Here is a 20,024-nt window from a genome sequence, read left to right as displayed (position 1 = left end):
GCACAACTTTTCTTTTAAGAATAGAAAAAATTAATTTGAAAAAATATCTATTCATGTTGTTACTTAAGAATGCCATCATTTGCCTGCAGTTTTATCAATTTCCATAAAATACATAAAAACTTAAATATTTGAAACAGGGTATTTTAGAGACTTCCCACCATACATGTAACTTATGGTGAATGCTAAGGGAACTGGGCAGTTACCTTTATTTACTGGAGGAGCGGCACCTGGGACAACTGCAAAAACACTACTCTGTGGTCACATTTGAAATAATGTGACACTTGATGATTTTTGGTTTTGTTTTATTCTGTTTTATTTATTTTGGGAGAGTGAATTGCAGCATTTCAACTTATAGTGATAAACTTGAGAATTTAGTCATATATATTAAAAATTTGCATTTCTTTGAATAAATGGAGTGATACTGTCACTTATACCAAAATATTTGTAAATTTATAGGCTTGAGTAAAATAATTTGGTTGCTGCATTTATTCATATTTTATAAGTTAAGATGTTAGCATAACTTCTTTCTCTCCACATCTTTTTTTTTTAGCAAGAGAGAGACAGAAAGAGGGACAGATAGGGACATACAGACAGGAAGGGAGAGAGATGAGAATCATCAATTCTTTGTTGTGTCTCCTTAGTTATTCATTGATTACTTTCTTGTATGTGCCATAATGAGGGGGGGGGGCTACAGCAGAGCCAGTGACCCCTTGCTCAAGCCAGCAACCCTGAGCTCAAGCCTGATGAGCCCGCACCCAAGACACTGACCTCAGGGTTTCGAACTTGGGTTCTCTCTGTCTCAGGCTGAGCTCTATTCACTGCACCACTGCCTGGTCAGGCCTCTCTCCCCACACCTAATGCAAATTTATTTATGTCCCCATAGATCTTTGTATATCCACTGTTGTTGTAGCACCAAGCAATTGAATTCCACATTTTTACAGTTCCCACTAGTAGAAAGTATGAAATGTGTCATTGAACTTTGTATTCCTGTGTAAGGCCAGGGGCCACCGCCATGGCCATCCAAGTTCTTATTGGATTGGTAAAGGAACTGTGGAGCCAGAAAATGGTGGGCCATTCTGTTTATTAAAGTCTTGTAATGGCACACAAGTAAACAGATAAGGAAGACTGCTTCCCTCTCATTCAGGGCTTCTAAGCCCCTCAGCACTCCGGATTGACCAGACTCATCGGCCCCCACCAGCCTCAGCATTCCCAAGTGAAGCAGGCCTGGCTGAAATCTCAGGGCTCCCAAGCCCCTCAACGCTCGCGCTCTCTCTCTCTCTCTCTCTCTCTCTCTCTCTTTCTGCACTCTTCTGCCAAAACCGGCTAGGAGGAAATACCCCTTGTCCAGCAAACAACTGCCCTCCACCCACCCACCCAGGGCGGCAGGCTGTTCCGCAATTTGCAGTCTGCGGCCCTGAGGGCAAGCACCCACAGCCTTCCATAGACTGTACACACCTGGCGCTGTCCCAATACAAGGGAGCAAACCTTAAAAAACTCTTGTTTATCCAACACCCTGGCATTTATAAAATGTCTAAAAGAGCATAGGTACCCTTGAATGTTTTGAAAATAGAACATAGGACTTTCATTAAACATAAAATAAAAACATTTTTTACCATATATTGTTCAGTAACCTATGAATAACCATGAAACAGTAATTGAAGTTTATTTGCTAGATGTTTTTGGCATAACATCTAATAATCTGAGTCCAGAATTCAACAATAGGCCATAGGTTTACTTCCTTAGTTTTCTTACCTATAAAACCAGAAAATGTATTTAAAGTCCAGTATTTAATGCAAGTAAAATACTTAAGTAAAATATTAATGCATCTGTTTTATTATGTTTTATGACTTTAGCAACCTTACCAGCAAAAAATCAATACTAGAAGTAATACCTTCCCTTAACTAGCTTGCTTCTTTTCCATTTTTTTTATAAGAGGAGCAATCATGTTTTTGAGAATAGCCTACCTTAATTCAGAAAAATAGATCAAAAAATTTTTATGATACAACCATTCCTTTGTATACAATAACTTGGTATAATTTTGGTGTAGCCTCTTTTCTATACATTTCATGTATTTTTTAGATTAGTTACACTTATACACAATAAATAGCATGAGCATTTTGCCATATTGTCAGAAGCTCATTACTGTAAGCTTTAATGACTGTTAATGTATGAAGAGCTTCTCTTGTTTTGCTAACTATGGTTTAGCTATTCATTCCCTGGTTAATGAGCATTTAGATTTTAGCTTTTTTTTTTTTTTTGTATTTTTCTGAAGCTGGAAACGGGGAGAGACAGTCAGACAGACTCCCGCATGCGCCCGACCGGGATCCACCGGCACGCCCACCAGGGGGCGACGCTCTGCCCACCAGGGGGCGATGCTCTTCTTCACTCTGTTGCAACCAGAGCCACTCTAGCGCCTGGGACAAAGGCCAAGGAGCCATCCCCAGCACCCGGGCCATCTTTGCTCCAATGGAGCCTCAGCTGCAGGAGGGGAAGAGAGAGACAGAGAGGAAGGAGAGGGGATGGAGAAGGAGATGGGCGCTTCTCCTGTGTGCCCTGGCCAGGAATCGAACCCGGGACTTCTGCATGCCAGGCCGACGCTCTACCACTGAGCCAACCGGCCAGGGCCTATAAGCATTTAGATTTTAAAACATCTAATTTATAACTATTCTCTCTCTTTTATATTTTTCACTTGTGTAGCTCCAAAGTCCTGATGAAGGCTTTGAAGGGAAATCTCTGTATGAGAGCTGGAATAAAAGAAGTCCTTCGCCAGAGTTCATTGGCTTGCCCAGGTAAACAGCAAGCACGTTAACAGCAGACAAATCTCTTTTCTGAATTTACTAGAAGATTGTGTTGGAACTAAAAGGGTATTTTCTTTCAATCATTAATAACAAAAATTTAATTTTTCAAAATTCTCTAACATCTGATAAAGGAAAAGCAATGTTGAGGATTACAAATATTACTATGTATTTTGTAGTTAAATGAGTAGGCCATCAAAAAATGCTTTTGAATAGGTAATGTATACACATGGTATATAACTTAAAGCAGGGGTCCCCAAACTACGGCCCACGGGCCGCATGCGGCCCCCTGAGGCCATTTATCCGGACCCCGCCGCACTTCCGGAAGGGACACCTCTTTCATTGGTGGTCAGTGAGAGGAGCATAGTTCCCATTGAAATACTGGTCAGTTTGTTGATTTAAATTTCCTTGTTCTTTATTTTAAATATTGTATTTGTTCCTGTTTTGTTTTTTTTACTTTAAAATAAGATATGTGCAGTGTGCATAGAGATTTGTTTATAGTTTTTTTTTATAGTCCGGCCCTCCAATGGTCTGAGGGACAGTGAACTGACCCCCTGTGTAAAAAGTTTGGGGACCCCTGACTTAAAGGTTATAATGGTGAAAAGTAATTCCCCCTCTTATTTCTGTCCTCTGCTCACTCTGTAATTTTATTTTCTGAACATCATACAATTAATAAATATTTTAACTACTCTAAGAAAGATATAGACACTAAATCAGTTTTGGTTATGTAAATCAAAATTAATTTTAGACTGTAATAAAGACTAAAAAACATTTATTTGAATAAAAGGGACCTGCAGCCCAGGAGACACAGGTCAAGTGACAATCTGAGTTGTGTCTACTGCAGCCCGCGCCACTCAAGGGGAGGCCACATTTTACAGTGAAACTTCCCACCAGCCTCTCAATTAGGTCCCTTTTATGTAAATGAGGTACCCAAATTTTGCAATTTTGATTGGACAAGGTAAGTTTCAGTCATGTGTAGAAGAGGAACCCAGGGGCTTCCCTGCAGTGTTTGACTCAAAGTAAACTAGTGAGCATAGTGCAGGAAATGAGTTCAAGCAGAGGTTCTTCCCAGTGTACAGAATACAAGAGGAGCCCTTGTCAGCAAATGGCTGCTAGGCTCTAAGTCAAAAAATTGGGCCCTAGGACCTGACCTGTGGTGGTGCAGTGGGTAAAGCATCGACCTGGAATACTGAGGTCATCAGTTCAAAACCCCGGGCTTGCCTAGTCAACGCACATATGGGAGTTGATGCTTTCTGCTCCTCGCCTCCTTCTCTTTCTCTCTCTGTCTCCTCTCTAAAATGAATAAATAAAATCTATAAAAAAAATTGGGCCCTAGGTTGACCATATGGGGAGTCCTTCTTCCAGAACAATTCCTTCACAAAGTTCTCATCAAACAAATCTTTCTTCTCAAAATCCACAGTTGTGGCTACACTATGAGGGAAAGGAATATATGTCTCCATAGTTTAAGATTATAGATAGCAACAATAAATAATTTAAAAATTTAAGACTAGGATTTACATCTGAATTATTTGAAGAATCTCTGCTTTTTTTTTATTATAGAGACAGAGAGAGAGAGTCAGAGAGAGGGATAGATAGGGACAGACAGACAGGAACAGAAAGAGATGAGAAGCATCAATCATTAGTTTTTGATTGCGACACCTTAGTTGTTCATTGATTGCTTTCTCATATGTGCCTTGACTGCGGGCCTTCAGCAGACCAAGTAACCCCCTGCTTGAGCCAGCCACCTTGGGTCCAAGCTGGTGAGCTTTTGCTCAAACCAGATGATCCCGTGCTCAAGCTGGCAACCTCGGGGTCTCGAACCTGGGTCTTCCGCATCCCAGTCCAAAGCTCTATCCACTGCACTGCCGCCTGGTCAGGCTCTGCTTCTTTTAATATATCATATACAACAAATATTTATATAAATGATAAAGTTAATGAAGGAAAATATTTTCCTACTATAAAATGACTTACACAATTGGTACATTGTGACTTATAATAAGAAATACATATTTCGTTTTGCACCCATTTATGACACTAAGCTAAAACCCATGGAGTTTCCTGAGTGATGAGAGCTTCTTAGGTGTTTCTTGTTATGTTAATGAGTCATTACTATTATTAACAACTTGCAGGTTAATGATTCATTAACATAACAAGAACTAGGGCTGGTTGCCTGGAGAATCAACCACATGATTAGAAGGTTGTCATTTTCAGTCCCACTTCTGACCTCTGGGGACGTGAGAGGAGCTGGAGGTTGAATTAATGGCCAATGGGCAATGATTTACTCAACCATGCCTGGGTGATGAAGCCTCCATAAAATCCCCGAAGCACTGGGTTCTGAGCGCTTTAGGTTGATGAACGCATGGAGATTCAGGGAGAGAGAGCCTGGAAGCTCTGTGTCCTGTCCTCATACCTTGCCTTGTACATCTCATATATAATAACCCTTTTATAATAACCCGGTGATCTAGTGCATAAACTGTCTCTCTGAGTTCTGTGAGCCACTGTGGCAAATTAATTGAACTCAGGGAGAGGGACATGGGAACATCCAATCTGTGGCTTGTAGGTTTATAAATGGGGAGAGTGGGTGGGGGACAGTTATGTGGAAATGAGCCCTTAACCTATGGAGACCAATGCTCTCTCCAGATATAGAGTGTCAGTATTGAATTGGAATGTAGGACAACCAGTTGGTTTCCTGAAGAAGTGCTTGTTGGTGTGTGGAGAGAATCCTCCTGCATTCGTTGGAATTGGGCCCAGAAACCCTAAAGAACAAAACACTCTTAGAGTAGAGCTGTTGTGATCAAAACTGATACTTCTGTCAATTTTTTCTGTGATATATCTAAAAATCATATTTATAGTAGTAAGAGTGACATGTAATTCATCTTTAGTAAGTACACGATGAAGAAATTCCTCAAATAATCTTGAATTTTTTCCCTCAAAGGATTAGCAAATTGGGATCTGGTAATGATTTTGAAGTGTTCTTCCAAAGACTTGGAATTGCTTCAGGCAGAGCACGATACACTAAAAACTGGGTAAGTCTATCCATAAATACTTCAAGATTACTTATAAATATGTTTTAGCTAAACAAATCATTCTGAATCAAGAAAAATGACAGCAACACGAGAGGCGTAGAGGAATTTGAAGCAGAAGAGAAACATCTCAGTATTGAGATAGTGGTACTTCTGGGGATAGTTCTGCTATGTGATATCCTGAGCCTTATGACTTGAACTCCATGTACTCCTTTAAATATATTTTCTGTTTCATTTAATGGTATAGTATTCACCCCATTATTTAAACTAGAAATGTAGGAATTGCCTTTGACTCCTCTCTACCATCATCATTCAAAATCAATCCCATGCAAAGAACTCAAATATTTGAATTTTTATCTGATAATGTCTTCACTCATTAAACTTGAAAGTTAAAATAATGAATGGCATAATAAACAATGAACAGATATACAAGTCATGTTTTTTAAATTATTGTTGCTGGTTGTCCCAGTAGAGCCCAAGCTCTATGTTGATCGGGCGTCCCTGATTCGACTTCCCTGCACAGTGGGACACTCCTGCTTATCAGCAGGGCTGGCAGCCTCTTCGAGACTACTCTTGAGGCGGCTATGAAGATGTTACTGTTAAGTGCCACACTAACTGCCACCGGAGGAAAGACATGAGACCCACACAGAGTTAGTTGCAATAATCACAGATGCAGTTTATTACTCACAAATCCTTTTGGCTTGCCTGGGTACAGCTTAAGGGGGCCCCGTCGGCGTGCTTGTCTTGGCTGTCTTTGGTCAGAGCTCAGAGCTACGTGGAGACAGTTCATGTTCACATTGGAGTCTGGGCGACTACTGCAGCAGGGGGCCCCTCAGCTTTAGTACTTTTTCTGGCCAACGCCTTCTAACAGGTGTCAATCTACAGGATTATCACCTCAAACCACCTTTTTGGGAGTTCCTCTCAGGGAACCCCTTTTATGTTAATCTACTGAAAAGTTTACATCAAACCACTTTTTAAGATGTTCTTATTTATGTTAACTTACAAAGTTATGATGCCAAGCCACTTCTTATCTATGTATAACTTCACACACACACACACACACACACACACACACACGACTGGGCCCTGCTTGAAAGTCAGAGTCTGTTTATCACATCTGCACCCACTATATTAATTCCTATCTAAATGGCATAACTTTATTTAATTTTAATAATTATTTTTAATATTATTTAATTAATTTTATTTATCTTCCATATTTTTTATATTTATGTATTTAATTAGTATAACCTTATATTACTACAACACTGGTGGTGATAATGACAATTTTATGGTTCTTATTTTTATCAGAATAATATAACATAGGTATATAGTTTATAAAATGTCCCATAGTACTAGAAGACTTTATAATGAAAAACAGTGGTCCCTTATCCCACTTTCGGGCTTGTACCACCTTTGATTCTGTTCAGCAGATTAAAATTCTTTAAATTAATCAGGTTTTTGTATTATCCATCTACTTCTTACTAGGGAAGATAGGCATTCAGTTTTTTTTTTGGGGGGGGGTTGAGATTTTATTTTAGTTTATGCTTATTTCACTGATCTTATACAGAGGAAGGGAGAGAACAGGAAAGAGACAGGAACATCTGTTCCTGTATGAGCCCTGACTGGGGATTGAACAGGTAACTTCTGCACTTCAGGACGATGCTTTAACCCAGGGGTTGGGAACCTATGGCTCGTGAGCCAGATGTGGCTCTTTTGATGGCTGCATCTGGCTCGCAGACAAATCTTTAATAAAAAAAATAATAACGTTAAAAATATAAAACATTCTCATGTATTACAATCCATTCATTTCCTACCACTCATGTTCATGGTTGCGGGTGGCTGGAGCCAATCACCGCTGTCCTCCAGGACAACAGCAAATTTTTATTGGATAATGTGTAACATACACGGGTTGTTGTATGGCTCTCATGGAATCACATTTTAAAATATGTGGCGTTCATGTCTCTCTCAGCCAAAAAAGGTTCCCGACCCCTGCTCCAACCTGAGCCATCGACCAGGGCTGCATTCAGTTTTCTTGTGGTGCTTCTCTCAACCCTCAAATAAATAGCCTCATCATATTTTCTCAGTATATAGTTGCACTACACCTGTTGATTAGAACACCTTTTTCCCCCCTCCATGTATCCATAACTAATTTTCCACAACTCTTCATCTATTCAGACACATCAGATAATCTGGCAGATTTCATTATCCCCCGTGGGGCAGAGGCAAATTTAACGGCGGGCACATCAGGCATGTGCCCTGGGCCCCGATTCCTGAAGGGCCCTGTAAAACCCCAACTTTACACTTTTTTCTAATGTAAGGGGCCCAGTATTTTTTTTCTGCACCTGGGGCCTCAACCAAACTTAATCTGCCTCTGCATGGGGGCTCTTTTCTGGCCTGGCTGAGTTCTCTGGTTGTTCTCTCTGCCTGCAGCACAACTCTTGACTGTGAAATTGTCCTTCACTGAGAAATCTGAGAGTGCCTTGATTTCTCTCCTGTATTGAATCTTGGAGCACACCCTTTCAAAACTTTTTTTTTAGAGAGCGAGACAAACAGACAGGGACATTCAGACAGGAGACAGATGAGAAGCATCAACCCCTGGTTGAGGCACATTAGTTGTTCATTGACTACTTTCTCACATGTGCTTGACCAAGGTTTCCAGTTGAGCCAGTGACCTATTGCTCAAGCCAGTGACCTTTAGAATTAAGCCAGTGACCACGGGGTCATGTCTATGATCCCACACTCAAGCCGGCAACCCCATGCTCAAACTGATGATTCTGTGCTCAAACCAGATGAGCCCACGCTCAAGCTGGCAACCTTGGAGTTTCAACCCTGGGTCCTTAGCATCCCAAGTTGATGCTCTATCCACTGCACCATGACCTGGTCAGGCCACCCTTTAGAAACTTCTTGAAAAGGAGGTATAAAAGCTAAAGACCTTGCATGTCTGAAAAGGTTATGCCATACACAATTCTTCTGTAGTTTGGCTAGCCAGAAACTTTTGGTTGATAATTCTTTACCCTCAAATTTTGAACTCATGGCTTCATTGTTTTCTAGGTTTCAGGATTGCTGTTGAGACTTTAGGGCCATTTGATTCCAATTCGCTTGTCCCTCAGTTGTCCTTGGTGAACACATGTGATTTGGTTATGCCATTTTTTATACACTGGACTGTGCATAAAATGTGCCCTTTGATCTGGAAACATGTCTTTCAGTTGAACAAAATGTATTTTCTTTGATTCTTTCCTCTTTTTTTCATTTTCTTCCTTTTTCCTAAAGAAGACTCTTTAACATTTCTTGCAATATTGGTTTATTGGTAATGGTAATTAACTCCTTTAGCTTTATATCTTTTTTTCCTTTGAGTCTGGGAAGCTTTTTATTTTGCCTACAATTTTAAATGCTAGCTTTTATGGATAGAATAGTCTTGGTTGTAGGTCCTTGCTTTTTACCACTTTGAATATTCCATGCCAATCCCTTCTGTCCTGCAGTACATACACATATTTTTTGATTAATAAAAACCTAGGGCAGCCAGACCAGGTTGAATAGAACATCAGCCTGGGATGCTGAGGATCCAGGTTTGAAACCTCAAGGTCTTCAGCTTGAGCATGGACTCACCTGCTTGAGCGCAAGGTCACTAGCTTGAGCATGGGGTTGCCAGCTTGAGTGTGGGATCATAGACATGACCCATGGTTGCCGGCTTGAGCCCAAAGTCTCTGGCTTGAACAAGGGGTCACTGACTCAACTGGAGCCCCCCGCCCCTGTTAAGACACATATGAGAAAGCAATCAATGAACAACTAAAGTGCCGCAACTATGAGTTGATGCTTCTCATCTCTCTTCCTGTCTGTCTGTCCCTGTCTGTCTGTCTTTCTTTTATTTTTGCAAAAATAAAACAAATAAACAAAAACCAAAAACCTAGGGTAGGTTTTAATACTGTATTAACCCTTTAGTAAGTGGCTTATTGAGGTATTTAAATACTTTTCTTTACTTGTTACTGACCAAAATAGTCTCACCAATATTAATAATAAATATGGCACCATGTATTTTGTTTGTTTGTTTGTTCTTTGTATTTTTATGAAATGAGAAGTGGGAAGGGAGACAGACTCTCGCATGCACCCAACCTGGATCCACCAGGCATACCCACTAGGGGGCGATGTTCTGCCCATCTGAGCTGTTACTTCATTGCAATCAGAACCATAGCGCCTGAGGCGGAGGCCATGGAACCATCCTCAGCACCTGGGTCAACTTTGCTCCCATGGAGCCTTGGCTATGGGAGGGGAAGAGAGAGATACAGAGAACAAAGAGAGGGAAGGGTGGAGAAGCAGATGTGTGACCTGGCTGGGAATTGAACCTGGCACTTCCACACACCAGGCCAACACTCTACTGCTGAGCCAACCAGCCAGGGCCTGCACCATGTATTTTATTATAAGCTATTTTACAAGAAATATAATTTGTTCTTTGCTTTTTTTATAGGTAATAAACAAATTCAGCAGCTATCCACTTTATCACAGTGTTTATGAAACATACGAATTGGTGGAAAAGTTTTATGATCCAACTTTTAAGTATCACCATGCTGTGGCCCAGGTTCGAGGAGGGATGGTATTTGAACTAGCCAATTCCATTGTGCTCCCTTTTGACTGTCAAGATTATGCTGTAGTTTTAAGAAAGTATGCTGAAAAAATCTACAATATTTCAATGAAACATCCACAAGAAATGAAAACATACAGTGTATCATTTGGTATGTTATTTATACTTCTTTCAAAATTCATTATCTGTATATTTCTATTAATCTCTAAAGTATAATGACCTATGACCGACCAAGTGGTGGCACAGTGGATAGAGCATTGAACTGTGACACTGAGGACCCAGTTTCAAAACCTCGAGGTTGCTGGCTTGAGCATGGGCTCATCTGGCTTAAGCATGAGGTTGCTGGCTTGAGCATGACATAATAGACATGACCTCATGGTTGCTGGCTTGAGCCCAAAGGTCAGTGGTTTGAACAAGGGGTCACTGGCTCGGCTGGAGCCCCTACCTCTACCCCCCCATCAAGGCATGTATGAGAAGCAATCAATGAACAGCTAAAGTGTTGTAACTACAATTTGATGCTTCTCATTGCTCTCCCTGTCTAGTTCTGTCTCTGTCTCACTCACTAAAAAAAAAAAAAAAAAAAAAAATGAAATAAATTATGATGACCTACCTTATATCCATTTATTATGTATTATTATGTCTTATGATCAAATATTATTTTGAAAATTTTATTCATCAAATTTAGAGAGAGGAGAGAGAGTTAGAAGTGATTAGGAGGAGCAGGAAGCATCAACTTGTAGTAGTTGCTTCTCCATGTGCCTTGACCAGGTAAACCTGGGGATTGCAACTGGCAAGCTCAGCATTCCAGGTCGATGCTTTATCCACTGCACCACCACAGGTCAGGCTATGATAAAATATTTTGTTTATGTCTCTAAATATATTTTTCATCTCATTGATGCTCATCTTTTAATATAAATACCTTGTAAAATACAAAGGAGAACAGTTTTCTATACTGTTCCCTTTTTTTAAGCTATAGAATAAATGCCATTAGGTCCTCATTTCTCTTTCAGATTCACTCTTTTCTGCAGTGAAGAACTTTACAGAAATTGCTTCTAAGTTCAGTGAGAGACTCCAAGACTTGGATAAAAACAAGTATGTTCTACATATACAACATGGGTGTATCATACATATAATTATGAAAAGATACAAGTTGACATCTTTTTTGAAATATCTGTGCAAGTTTTTTACTGCTCCTTTCCTTCACTCTAATGCAACCAGGGCAGCCATATCTCTCAAAGACCAATTTCTGACATTCTGAGTAGCAAATGTGCCACTGAGAAATGCTGTTGCTTCCTTTACTGCCAAGTCACTAGTATAAAATCCCTACCTTGACATTAAAGGTTTTCCCCGGGTGACCAAAGATTTCTCCAGCTTTATCTCTTGTTCTTTCAGTGTCTGTCCGTCCACTGCAACCAAACTCTCCCATTCCCAGAACACACCTTCTTTCTCCTTCTTAATGTCACTTCCTCCATAAATAGTTCCTTTTCCACTTGCACCTGGAAAAATTCTATTTATCTAGAATAAGATATCATAAAGCCATTATTTTAGAATTGCTTCTGTATGAAGCCACAAAAATAAGACATAATTTGAACAGAATATTAAGATGGAAGAGAAATAATTTAAGAATTTTAAAGAATGTCTTTAAAAAGTAGAATTTTGAGGGTTGAACATCTACTTTGTACTAAACATGTTATAATGATACAAATATCAAATCCTTGGGGATTGATGCAAGAATACATAGAAAGATAAAGGAAGATAGTCCAAAAATAAACTAGTGATATATAGGGATGTATTTGAAATAAAAAATACATGAAAAATCAATGGAGGAAGAAAGATGTATTAAAAAATAATGTTGTAGGCCTGACCTGTGGTGGTGCAGTGGATAAAGCGTCCACCTGGAAACACTAAGGTTGCCGGTTCAAAACCCTGGCTTGCCTGGTCAAGGCACATATGGGAGTTGATGCTTCCTGCTCCCCCCCTTCTCTCTCTCTCTCTCTCTCTCTCTCTCTCTCTCTCTCTCTCTCTCTCTCCCCCCTCCTCTCTAAAAAGAATAAATTTAAAAAAATAATGTATAAACTTTTTTAGCACCTGATAAAAACATGAATTCGGTCTCAGTTCACATTGTATGCAAACATAAGCCACACTTGCGGAAGAATGCTTTACTAAAAATTGAAATTTCTTGGAAGTGAAATTCCAAGCTTAGAAACAACAAGGAAATGACAGTGCAGTCACGGCACTGGTTAATAACCTGAAAATTAATGATAAAAAGCAAAGATAAAAGAGTGGGAAACCTCTTCTGGTGTCCCCGGAGGACAATCTGTCTCCTTGGTAGTGCTGGAAGGACCCAGGGCAAGCGTGCTCAGTGCCCTCAGGAAAGCTTCTTTCAAAAAAGAAGCCTGAGAAAACTCTTTTTCAGCAAATTTGAAAAGGGGGTAATAGAGACATTATAAAAATGTGTTTTTAATTGATAATAAAATCTAAAAGATCAAAGTTGAAAATACTGTCAGTGGTCAATCAAATTCATTAATAATTCAAAAATATAAATGAAAATATTGTTATACTATTTGCTTATAAAATTAATAACTATTTAGCCTGACCAGGCGGTGGCACAGTGGATAGAGCGTCGGACTGGGATGCAGAGGACTCAGGTTCGAGACCCCGAGGTCGCCAGCTTCAGTGCGGGCTCATCTGGTTTGAGCAAAAGCCCACCAGCTTGAACCCAAGGTCGCTGGCTCCAGCAAGGGGTTACTGGGTCTGCTGAAGGCCCGCGGTCAAGGCACATATGAGAAAGCAATCAATGAACAACTAAGGTGTTGCAACATGCAATGAAACACTAATGATTCTCATCTCTCTCCGTTCCTGTCTGTCTGTCTCTATCGCTCTCTCTGACTCACTTTCTGTCCCTGTAAAAAAAAAAAAATTAAAATAAAAAAACCCAAAAAAAATTAATAACTATTTAGACCTTTATTGTACCCATTGCTACAGGCACTTCACTGAAGCTTTGTGAATTGTTTTAACCTTTTGAAAAAGATAAATACATCCTGCTAAAGTTTTAGGAGCCATCACATAGTTCTTACACTTTGCTCTAGTGCTTCTGTTTCTTGGACCTTTTTCTTAAGAGTCTCAAGCTAGGGGGAAAAAAAGCTTCTCAGAAAAAAATATGAATTATAAAACCAAATAATTCAAAATCTTAATATCTAAGAGGAAAGAAATTGCTAAAAAAGTTAGTTGTCCACTAATTTAAACATTTTGTAAGCATTAAAATTAATGATTATAAAGGTAATATGTTTTTAATAAAATGTGAAGTAAACAGAAAGGATATGAAATTATAAATATAGTTATTTACATTTTTATGAACAAATATAGAGAAAAAGTAAATCATTTGTGCAATAATTGTGTTATCCTGGGCTGAATATGGAGATTTTTTTCTTGTACTTTATAATTCTTTCCAAAATTCCTTATATACAAATAAAGAAAAAACCCAACAATGAGATATATATTTTAGATAGATCCTAAACACCTTTTATTCTATGAAACTTATGTTCTATTCTTAAAATAATGATGTTTTCTCCCTATGGCAAAATTCCTATGGCTCAGATTATGGGCTTTCAAGAACACTGGACTTCCACTTTCTTGAGTACTTTTGTATTTGTTTTATTTGCTCTAAATGGTACTTGAGGTACAGTTTATGTCTCTATGTTATTATGTGCACAAATTCTGAACACTTAGAGCAGTGCATTGCATGTCATAACAGTAAATGCTAACTAAAGTAAATTAAACCTGATGTTGAATTTCTCAAAAACTCAAATCTGAGGAAATACTTCTTTCTTTAATCTTGCGGTTCTTGAATCAGTTCCTTGACCCATCAAAGGATACAGTGTTGACTCCTTGGTACCTTCACACTCACATAGTATTCAACCTGAAGACCTATGGTTCTTCAGTCTCCCTAGGTAGGCTGTGTGTTTCTGGAATGCAAAATTTCCATTTACATAACTTTGGTGTTCTGAGATTACCTCCCATTCAAACTGAATTTCTCTGTATAAGCAATGTTGAATGGTGTTCAGTGGTAGCCACAAGATCAGATAGTGAGAGAGGTGTGTGTATTGAAATTATTTCCATGAGTAAATTAATAGGATACCTAAACTGAAAAAAGTCTTGCCCATGTTTAAATACCAGGGTTAATTGATTCATTATTGTTTCAATATAAATATTACTATCATTTCTTTCATTGGGACACATAACTGTTTCTATGGTTTTATAAGCCTCAGCAGAATAGTATTTTATGTAATTTTTAAAATGTAACTACACTATTCTTAGTTTGAAAGTATAAGAATTTATAATATGTTAGCATTAGTTTCATTCTAAATTTTTGTTTGCTAGGTAGTGCACACATTTTGTTGATGTTATAACTATTTATTTCCTTTTTAGTGTTATGTTATTGAGAATTATGAATGATCAACTGATGTTTCTGGAACGAGCCTTTATTGATCCTTTAGGGTTACCAGACAGGCCTTTCTATAGGTAAGGTGAAAAAATGACCCCTTATAATAGCATTTCTATTTTTTGCACTGTAGAAAAAAATATAATTGATTTCTTGCAAGCAAATAGAAAATGTTAAATATATGTAGTATATGATACATGTTTCTTCTTTATATAATGTAATATGATCACTATGTATCTTTGTTAGTATCTGTCTCTGATTATAAAAGAATATATGTTAATTGTGAGAAATTTAGAAGATCCAGAAAGTCACAAGGAAAAATAAAAATCTCCTCAATTCTATCAAACAGATATAAAATTATTTTTATATTTTAGTGAATATAATTTTAGCCCTTCTCTCATTTTAAATATACTGCTCACAAAAATTAGGGGATATTTCAAAATGAATATGAAGCTATAAAATATCCCCTAATTTTTGTAAGCAGTATATATTTGTGTTTATGTGTATATATAAGACATAATGAACATATATATACAGGAGTTGACAAAAGTAGATTTACAGTTATATAGATTAAGTAATACAATAATTAATAAATAATATAACAAACTGATTCATATCTCATATCTATAACCCTACTTTTGCCCACCACTGAATTTATACATAAATATATACAATATATAATATTATAATTTACTCACTCTCCTAATGTTGACATTAGTTTTATTTTTTCTCTAATTTTGACAGATATAATTATTTCTGTCCCCAGGTTGGTCTTAATAAGTATTGCATGGCATAATAAATTAGTCATTTACCATTAGAAATGGTCCCATCTTTCTGTTGGGAATTACCAAAGGATTGAAATTGGCAGTAAGGGCCTTATCCAAGCAGGGTGACTGGTTTGCCAATGGTGGCATGATTGTGTTTCTTTTCTTCTTATGTTTTACTCTGGGACTTGTTGTTCCCTGCCAGGGCTATTTCAGAAACTGACATAACTCTTTCAATAAAATGTTACCTTCTGCCTAGGTCAGATTGCACATTACGGAATTGCTTTCAATTATTCTTCATGCTTTAAGATGGGCATTCTAGGCCCTAGCCAGTTGATTTAGTGGTAGAGTGTCAACCTGGTGTGTGGATGTCCCAGGTTCAATCCCTAGTCAGGGCATACAGGAGAAATGACCATTTGCTTCTCTACCCCTTCTTCTCTTCCTTCTCTTTCTCTATCTCTCTCTTCTCCTCCTGCAGCCATGGTTTAGTTAGAGCAAGTTGGCCCTGGGCGCTGAGGATGGCTACATGGCCTCACCTCAGGCACTGGGGTAGCTTGGTTGCTGAGCAATGGGGCAGCAGCCCCAGACAACAGAGCATCACCCTATAGGGGGCTTGCCAGGTGGATCTTGGTCAGGGTGCATGTGGGAGTCTGTCTCTCTCTCTGCCTCTCCACTTCTCACTTAAGAAAAATAAAATAAAATAATAAATTTTAAAAAATTAAAAAAAAAAGATAGGGGTTCTAATATGTTTCCATGACTTCTTTTTTTAAAGAAGAAGAAAAACAGAATAGAAGGTTGGCTGGTCACAAATAGGACTTTAATAGTCATAGTTTTGCTACGTTTGCAAGGGATAAAGTGGTAGAGTGAAAAGTCAGCACTTATTTGCAATGTGCCTTGAGACTGATTACTTAATGCTTAATCTCTTAGATCACAAGATCCTCTTCTTTGAAGTACTAATATAAAATTTTTAGAGATTTTAAATAATTTTTCCATTGATTTGAGAGAGAGAGAGGAAAGGAAAGGAGAAGGGAGAGAGAAAGAGAGAGAAGCATCAACTCCCCCCATTTAGTTGTGTACTCATTATTGCCTTTCATATGTACCCTGACCAAGATCAAATCTGTGACCTTGGCATACCAGGACATCGCTTTGTTCACTGAGCCACCCAGCCAGAGCTAGATTATTTTTAAGAATTATAAAAGATATAGGTAAATTCTGTCAAGCATGGTCCACAGTAGGTGACAAACTGTTTTTGCTGTTGTTATTTTTGTTGCTCAGAACCACTTTAAGTCATCTATTTAAAGTAAAAATATAACTAATTGATTTATATTCCACAGACAGGTCTTTGGAGGTGATTGAACTTGTAAGTTAAGTGGCTTATTAAAATCATAAAATTAGAATTATGGGTGCTCCTGTTTCTTCTTGTATATATAATATATATCATTGGACATCTAATAGACAGAAAACTATTTTTTATCAACAGGCATGTCATCTATGCACCGAGCAGCCACAATAAGTATGCAGGGGAGTCATTCCCAGGAATTTATGATGCTCTATTTGATATTGAAAGCAGAGTGGATTCTTCCAAGGCCTGGGGAGAAGTGAAGAGACAGATTTCTATCGCAACCTTCACGGTGCAGGCTGCAGCAGGGACTCTAAGAGAAGTAGCCTAAGTCACTTCCGTAGAGAACTCATTGAATTTGCGTGTTCTGTCCCTCAGAAAGAATCATCATGCGTGTATTGACAAACTAAAAATTAAAGTTATGTGCATCTTGGTATATTTTTCTTCTCTCTATGGATCAAAAAAAAATTAAAAAGACATAGATGATTTTTATTCAATAATTATAGAAGGTTATTCTGAATTGAACTATATGTTAAAATTAAGAACAGCCTAGCCTGACCAGGCAGTGGCACAGTGGATAGAGCAGCAGACTGGGATGAGGAGGACCCAAGTTTGAAACCCCGAGGTCGCCGACTTGTGTGTGGGCTCACCAGCTTGAGCACAGGGTCACTGCCTTGAGCGTGGGATCATAGATATGACCCTGTGGTTGCTGGCTTGAGCCCAAAGATCACTGGCTTTAAACCCAAGGTTGCTGGCTTGAGCCCAAGGTTGCTGGCTTGAGCAAGGGGTCACTCACTCTGCTGGTGTCCCCTGGCCAAGGCACCTATGAGAAAGCAATCAATGAACAACCAAGGAGCTGCAATGAAGAATTGATGCTTCTCATCTCTCTCCCTATCTGTCCCTCTCTCTGTCACACACACACACACACACACACACACACACACACACACAAAATTAAGAACAACCTCATATGTAGCATGATCATGGAATCAAGTCTAATTCAGCACTTCCAAACTGACTCCTGTCATTGCACACAAAGAATTTTCCCTTGTGTGAGAGCACAAGAAAATTTACAGGGCTGCTCTAAGCCAGAGGCCTCAAGCCTTCCTGGCCCCCTGAGGTGGACTGGATACTATCTTATCACACTAGTTAGACATTATGTATAATAAAAAATAATAAAATAACATTTATAACCCCCCAACCCCAATAACCAGACAAAGAACAGGAACATTATGAATTTACCTGGTTTCCCCGTGTACTATTGAAGCGTATGCCTTCTTCTTCTGCCAGAGATACTTTATGTTGCTCTTTCCTGTTATTTATAATTTTACCACATATGGCTAGATTGCTTATGTGTTTTTGGCTTTGTGTATTTTTTGAAATTTTTATAAATAAAATTATGCTATGTGCACTTTCCTAGAACTTGATTTTTACTCACCTTTGAAGGTTGATCCATGTATTATTGTGGCCATAGTTCACTAGATTTACCAAAAGGAAACATCCACTTGCCTGAATATGACAGTTATGAGTCAAGGTCCAGCTAAGACAGAGAAACCATACAAACATAAATAGGGAAAGTTAATGTGAAGAATGATTGACCCTAACAGCATTGAAGCAATGAGACACTGCCTTGTAAAAGGTAAACAGAGCACGAAAGAATAGAATAACATATAAGGAGTGGTCACTGGCCGTAGGTCTGAGATGGAGCAGCCAATGGAGTGTCTTCCCCCATCTCACAGACTTCACGGGATATCAGGGAAGTAGCTAGGGTGTGGCTGTAGCAGAACTTGCTGTAACTACATCCCTGAACTCCCCAGAAACTTGCACTTGAGACCACTGTGGGAAGCTGTTTATAGGGAAATGTCCTGCCAGATGCACTCTACCACAAAACCAACCCAGGGCAGTGTTGGAAGAAGCTCCTGCTGCTGGTTTTGCTGGCCACCTTGAACTGCAAGAACCAGGTGCTACAGCAGCAGCCCCGTAGGACAAGATGGGGGCATTGATGAAGCCGTATGCACTGCAGGGGCCAATGCCAGAGAAGTCATTTGCATGCAGGAACCTGCCAAGGAAGCACAAGGGGACCAGGAAGCAAAACCCCTCTTAAAGGGTCCGGATCCATTTACAAAGAGCAGGCAATAAGAGGTAAATTTGGAAGTAATAAATTGGATAATTAACACACAACAATGTATTCATTCATTTTGCTGATGGTGTGTTTTGGAAACATTTCTGTATTTTACACCTATGAACATGTCTCCCAATACACTTATAATAAAAAAGCATCAAATAGGAATCATATAAGCCAAGGAAAAGTAAGTGACTATATATATTGAAGTTACCTTTCTATCTCAGGGATAGTATTGTCTCTCTCCGTCTTACTCTATGGGCTGCGTTAATCCACAAGTTTAATGCCTTATACTCATCTGATAGGAAAGTTTATAAAACACACACTGCTTTGAAAAACTGAAAAGATTATAAAGAACAATAGAGATGTAATTTCCTCATTGGTTAGTAGGGCCTATCACTGATTTCTCATTTCAATTCAGACATTATCCACTACATTTACTTGAGTAGATCAGATTATTTCTGCATTTTCAAAAAATGGTTTGGGACTATTTGTGAAGAAATCAAATTCAAAAGCCAAATAGTAAAATTTTCAAATAATTTAAATTTAATTTATTCCAAAATACATACTTATATTTTTATCAAATATATTTTAATCACATCATTTAGATTTAATCTATAGTCAATCCAAAACATACTCAAATGCCAAAATTAATTCCAGGTGAAATAAATTGTTATGTGTGAACCATAAAATCAGAAGAAAATGGGGTTTAATAAGACTAGATGACCTACTAAACTTAAAAATTGGAAAAATCAAAAAGTAAATAATTATAATTAATGAAAACAGCATACTGGGAGAAATATTTGCAATGAATATAGCGAAGTGTTATTATAACTAACTTAAAAGGCCCTTTAAATCAATAAGTTCAATCTTAATAATTTTCACTTCCTTCCCTTAAAGGTGAGTGTGTATACTTATGTGTGTTTAAGTAGGAGAAAAATATAAAAGGAATAAGGACATAAAG

At 38.4% G+C, this 20,024-nt stretch overlaps 1 protein-coding gene across 2 annotated transcripts in view; it reads left to right on the top strand.

The window, feature by feature from the left end:
* The window catches only part of FOLH1 (folate hydrolase 1), a 73,890-nt gene extending 55,541 nt beyond the window's left edge, over positions 1-18,349 (top strand). Inside the window, exons 14-19 of one of the 2 annotated variants that reach the window (XM_066248522.1) lie at positions 2,698-2,789; positions 5,731-5,821; positions 10,281-10,545; positions 11,405-11,486; positions 14,823-14,915; positions 17,080-18,349. In XM_066248522.1, coding sequence (XP_066104619.1) covers positions 2,698-2,789; positions 5,731-5,821; positions 10,281-10,545; positions 11,405-11,486; positions 14,823-14,915; positions 17,080-17,269 — 813 coding nt within the window. In that variant the 3' untranslated portion in view covers positions 17,270-18,349. The remainder of the gene's footprint in view (positions 1-2,697; positions 2,790-5,730; positions 5,822-10,280; positions 10,546-11,404; positions 11,487-14,822; positions 14,916-17,079) is intronic. The other variant, XM_066248531.1, reaches the window with a different exon arrangement.
* The last annotated feature ends 1,675 nt before the right edge of the window (positions 18,350-20,024 follow it).

This window comes from Saccopteryx bilineata, chromosome 1 (assembly GCF_036850765.1).
Source record: "Saccopteryx bilineata isolate mSacBil1 chromosome 1, mSacBil1_pri_phased_curated, whole genome shotgun sequence".
Classification (NCBI taxonomy): Eukaryota; Metazoa; Chordata; class Mammalia; order Chiroptera; family Emballonuridae; genus Saccopteryx; species Saccopteryx bilineata.
This window is presented reverse-complemented; position numbering and strand designations above follow the sequence as displayed.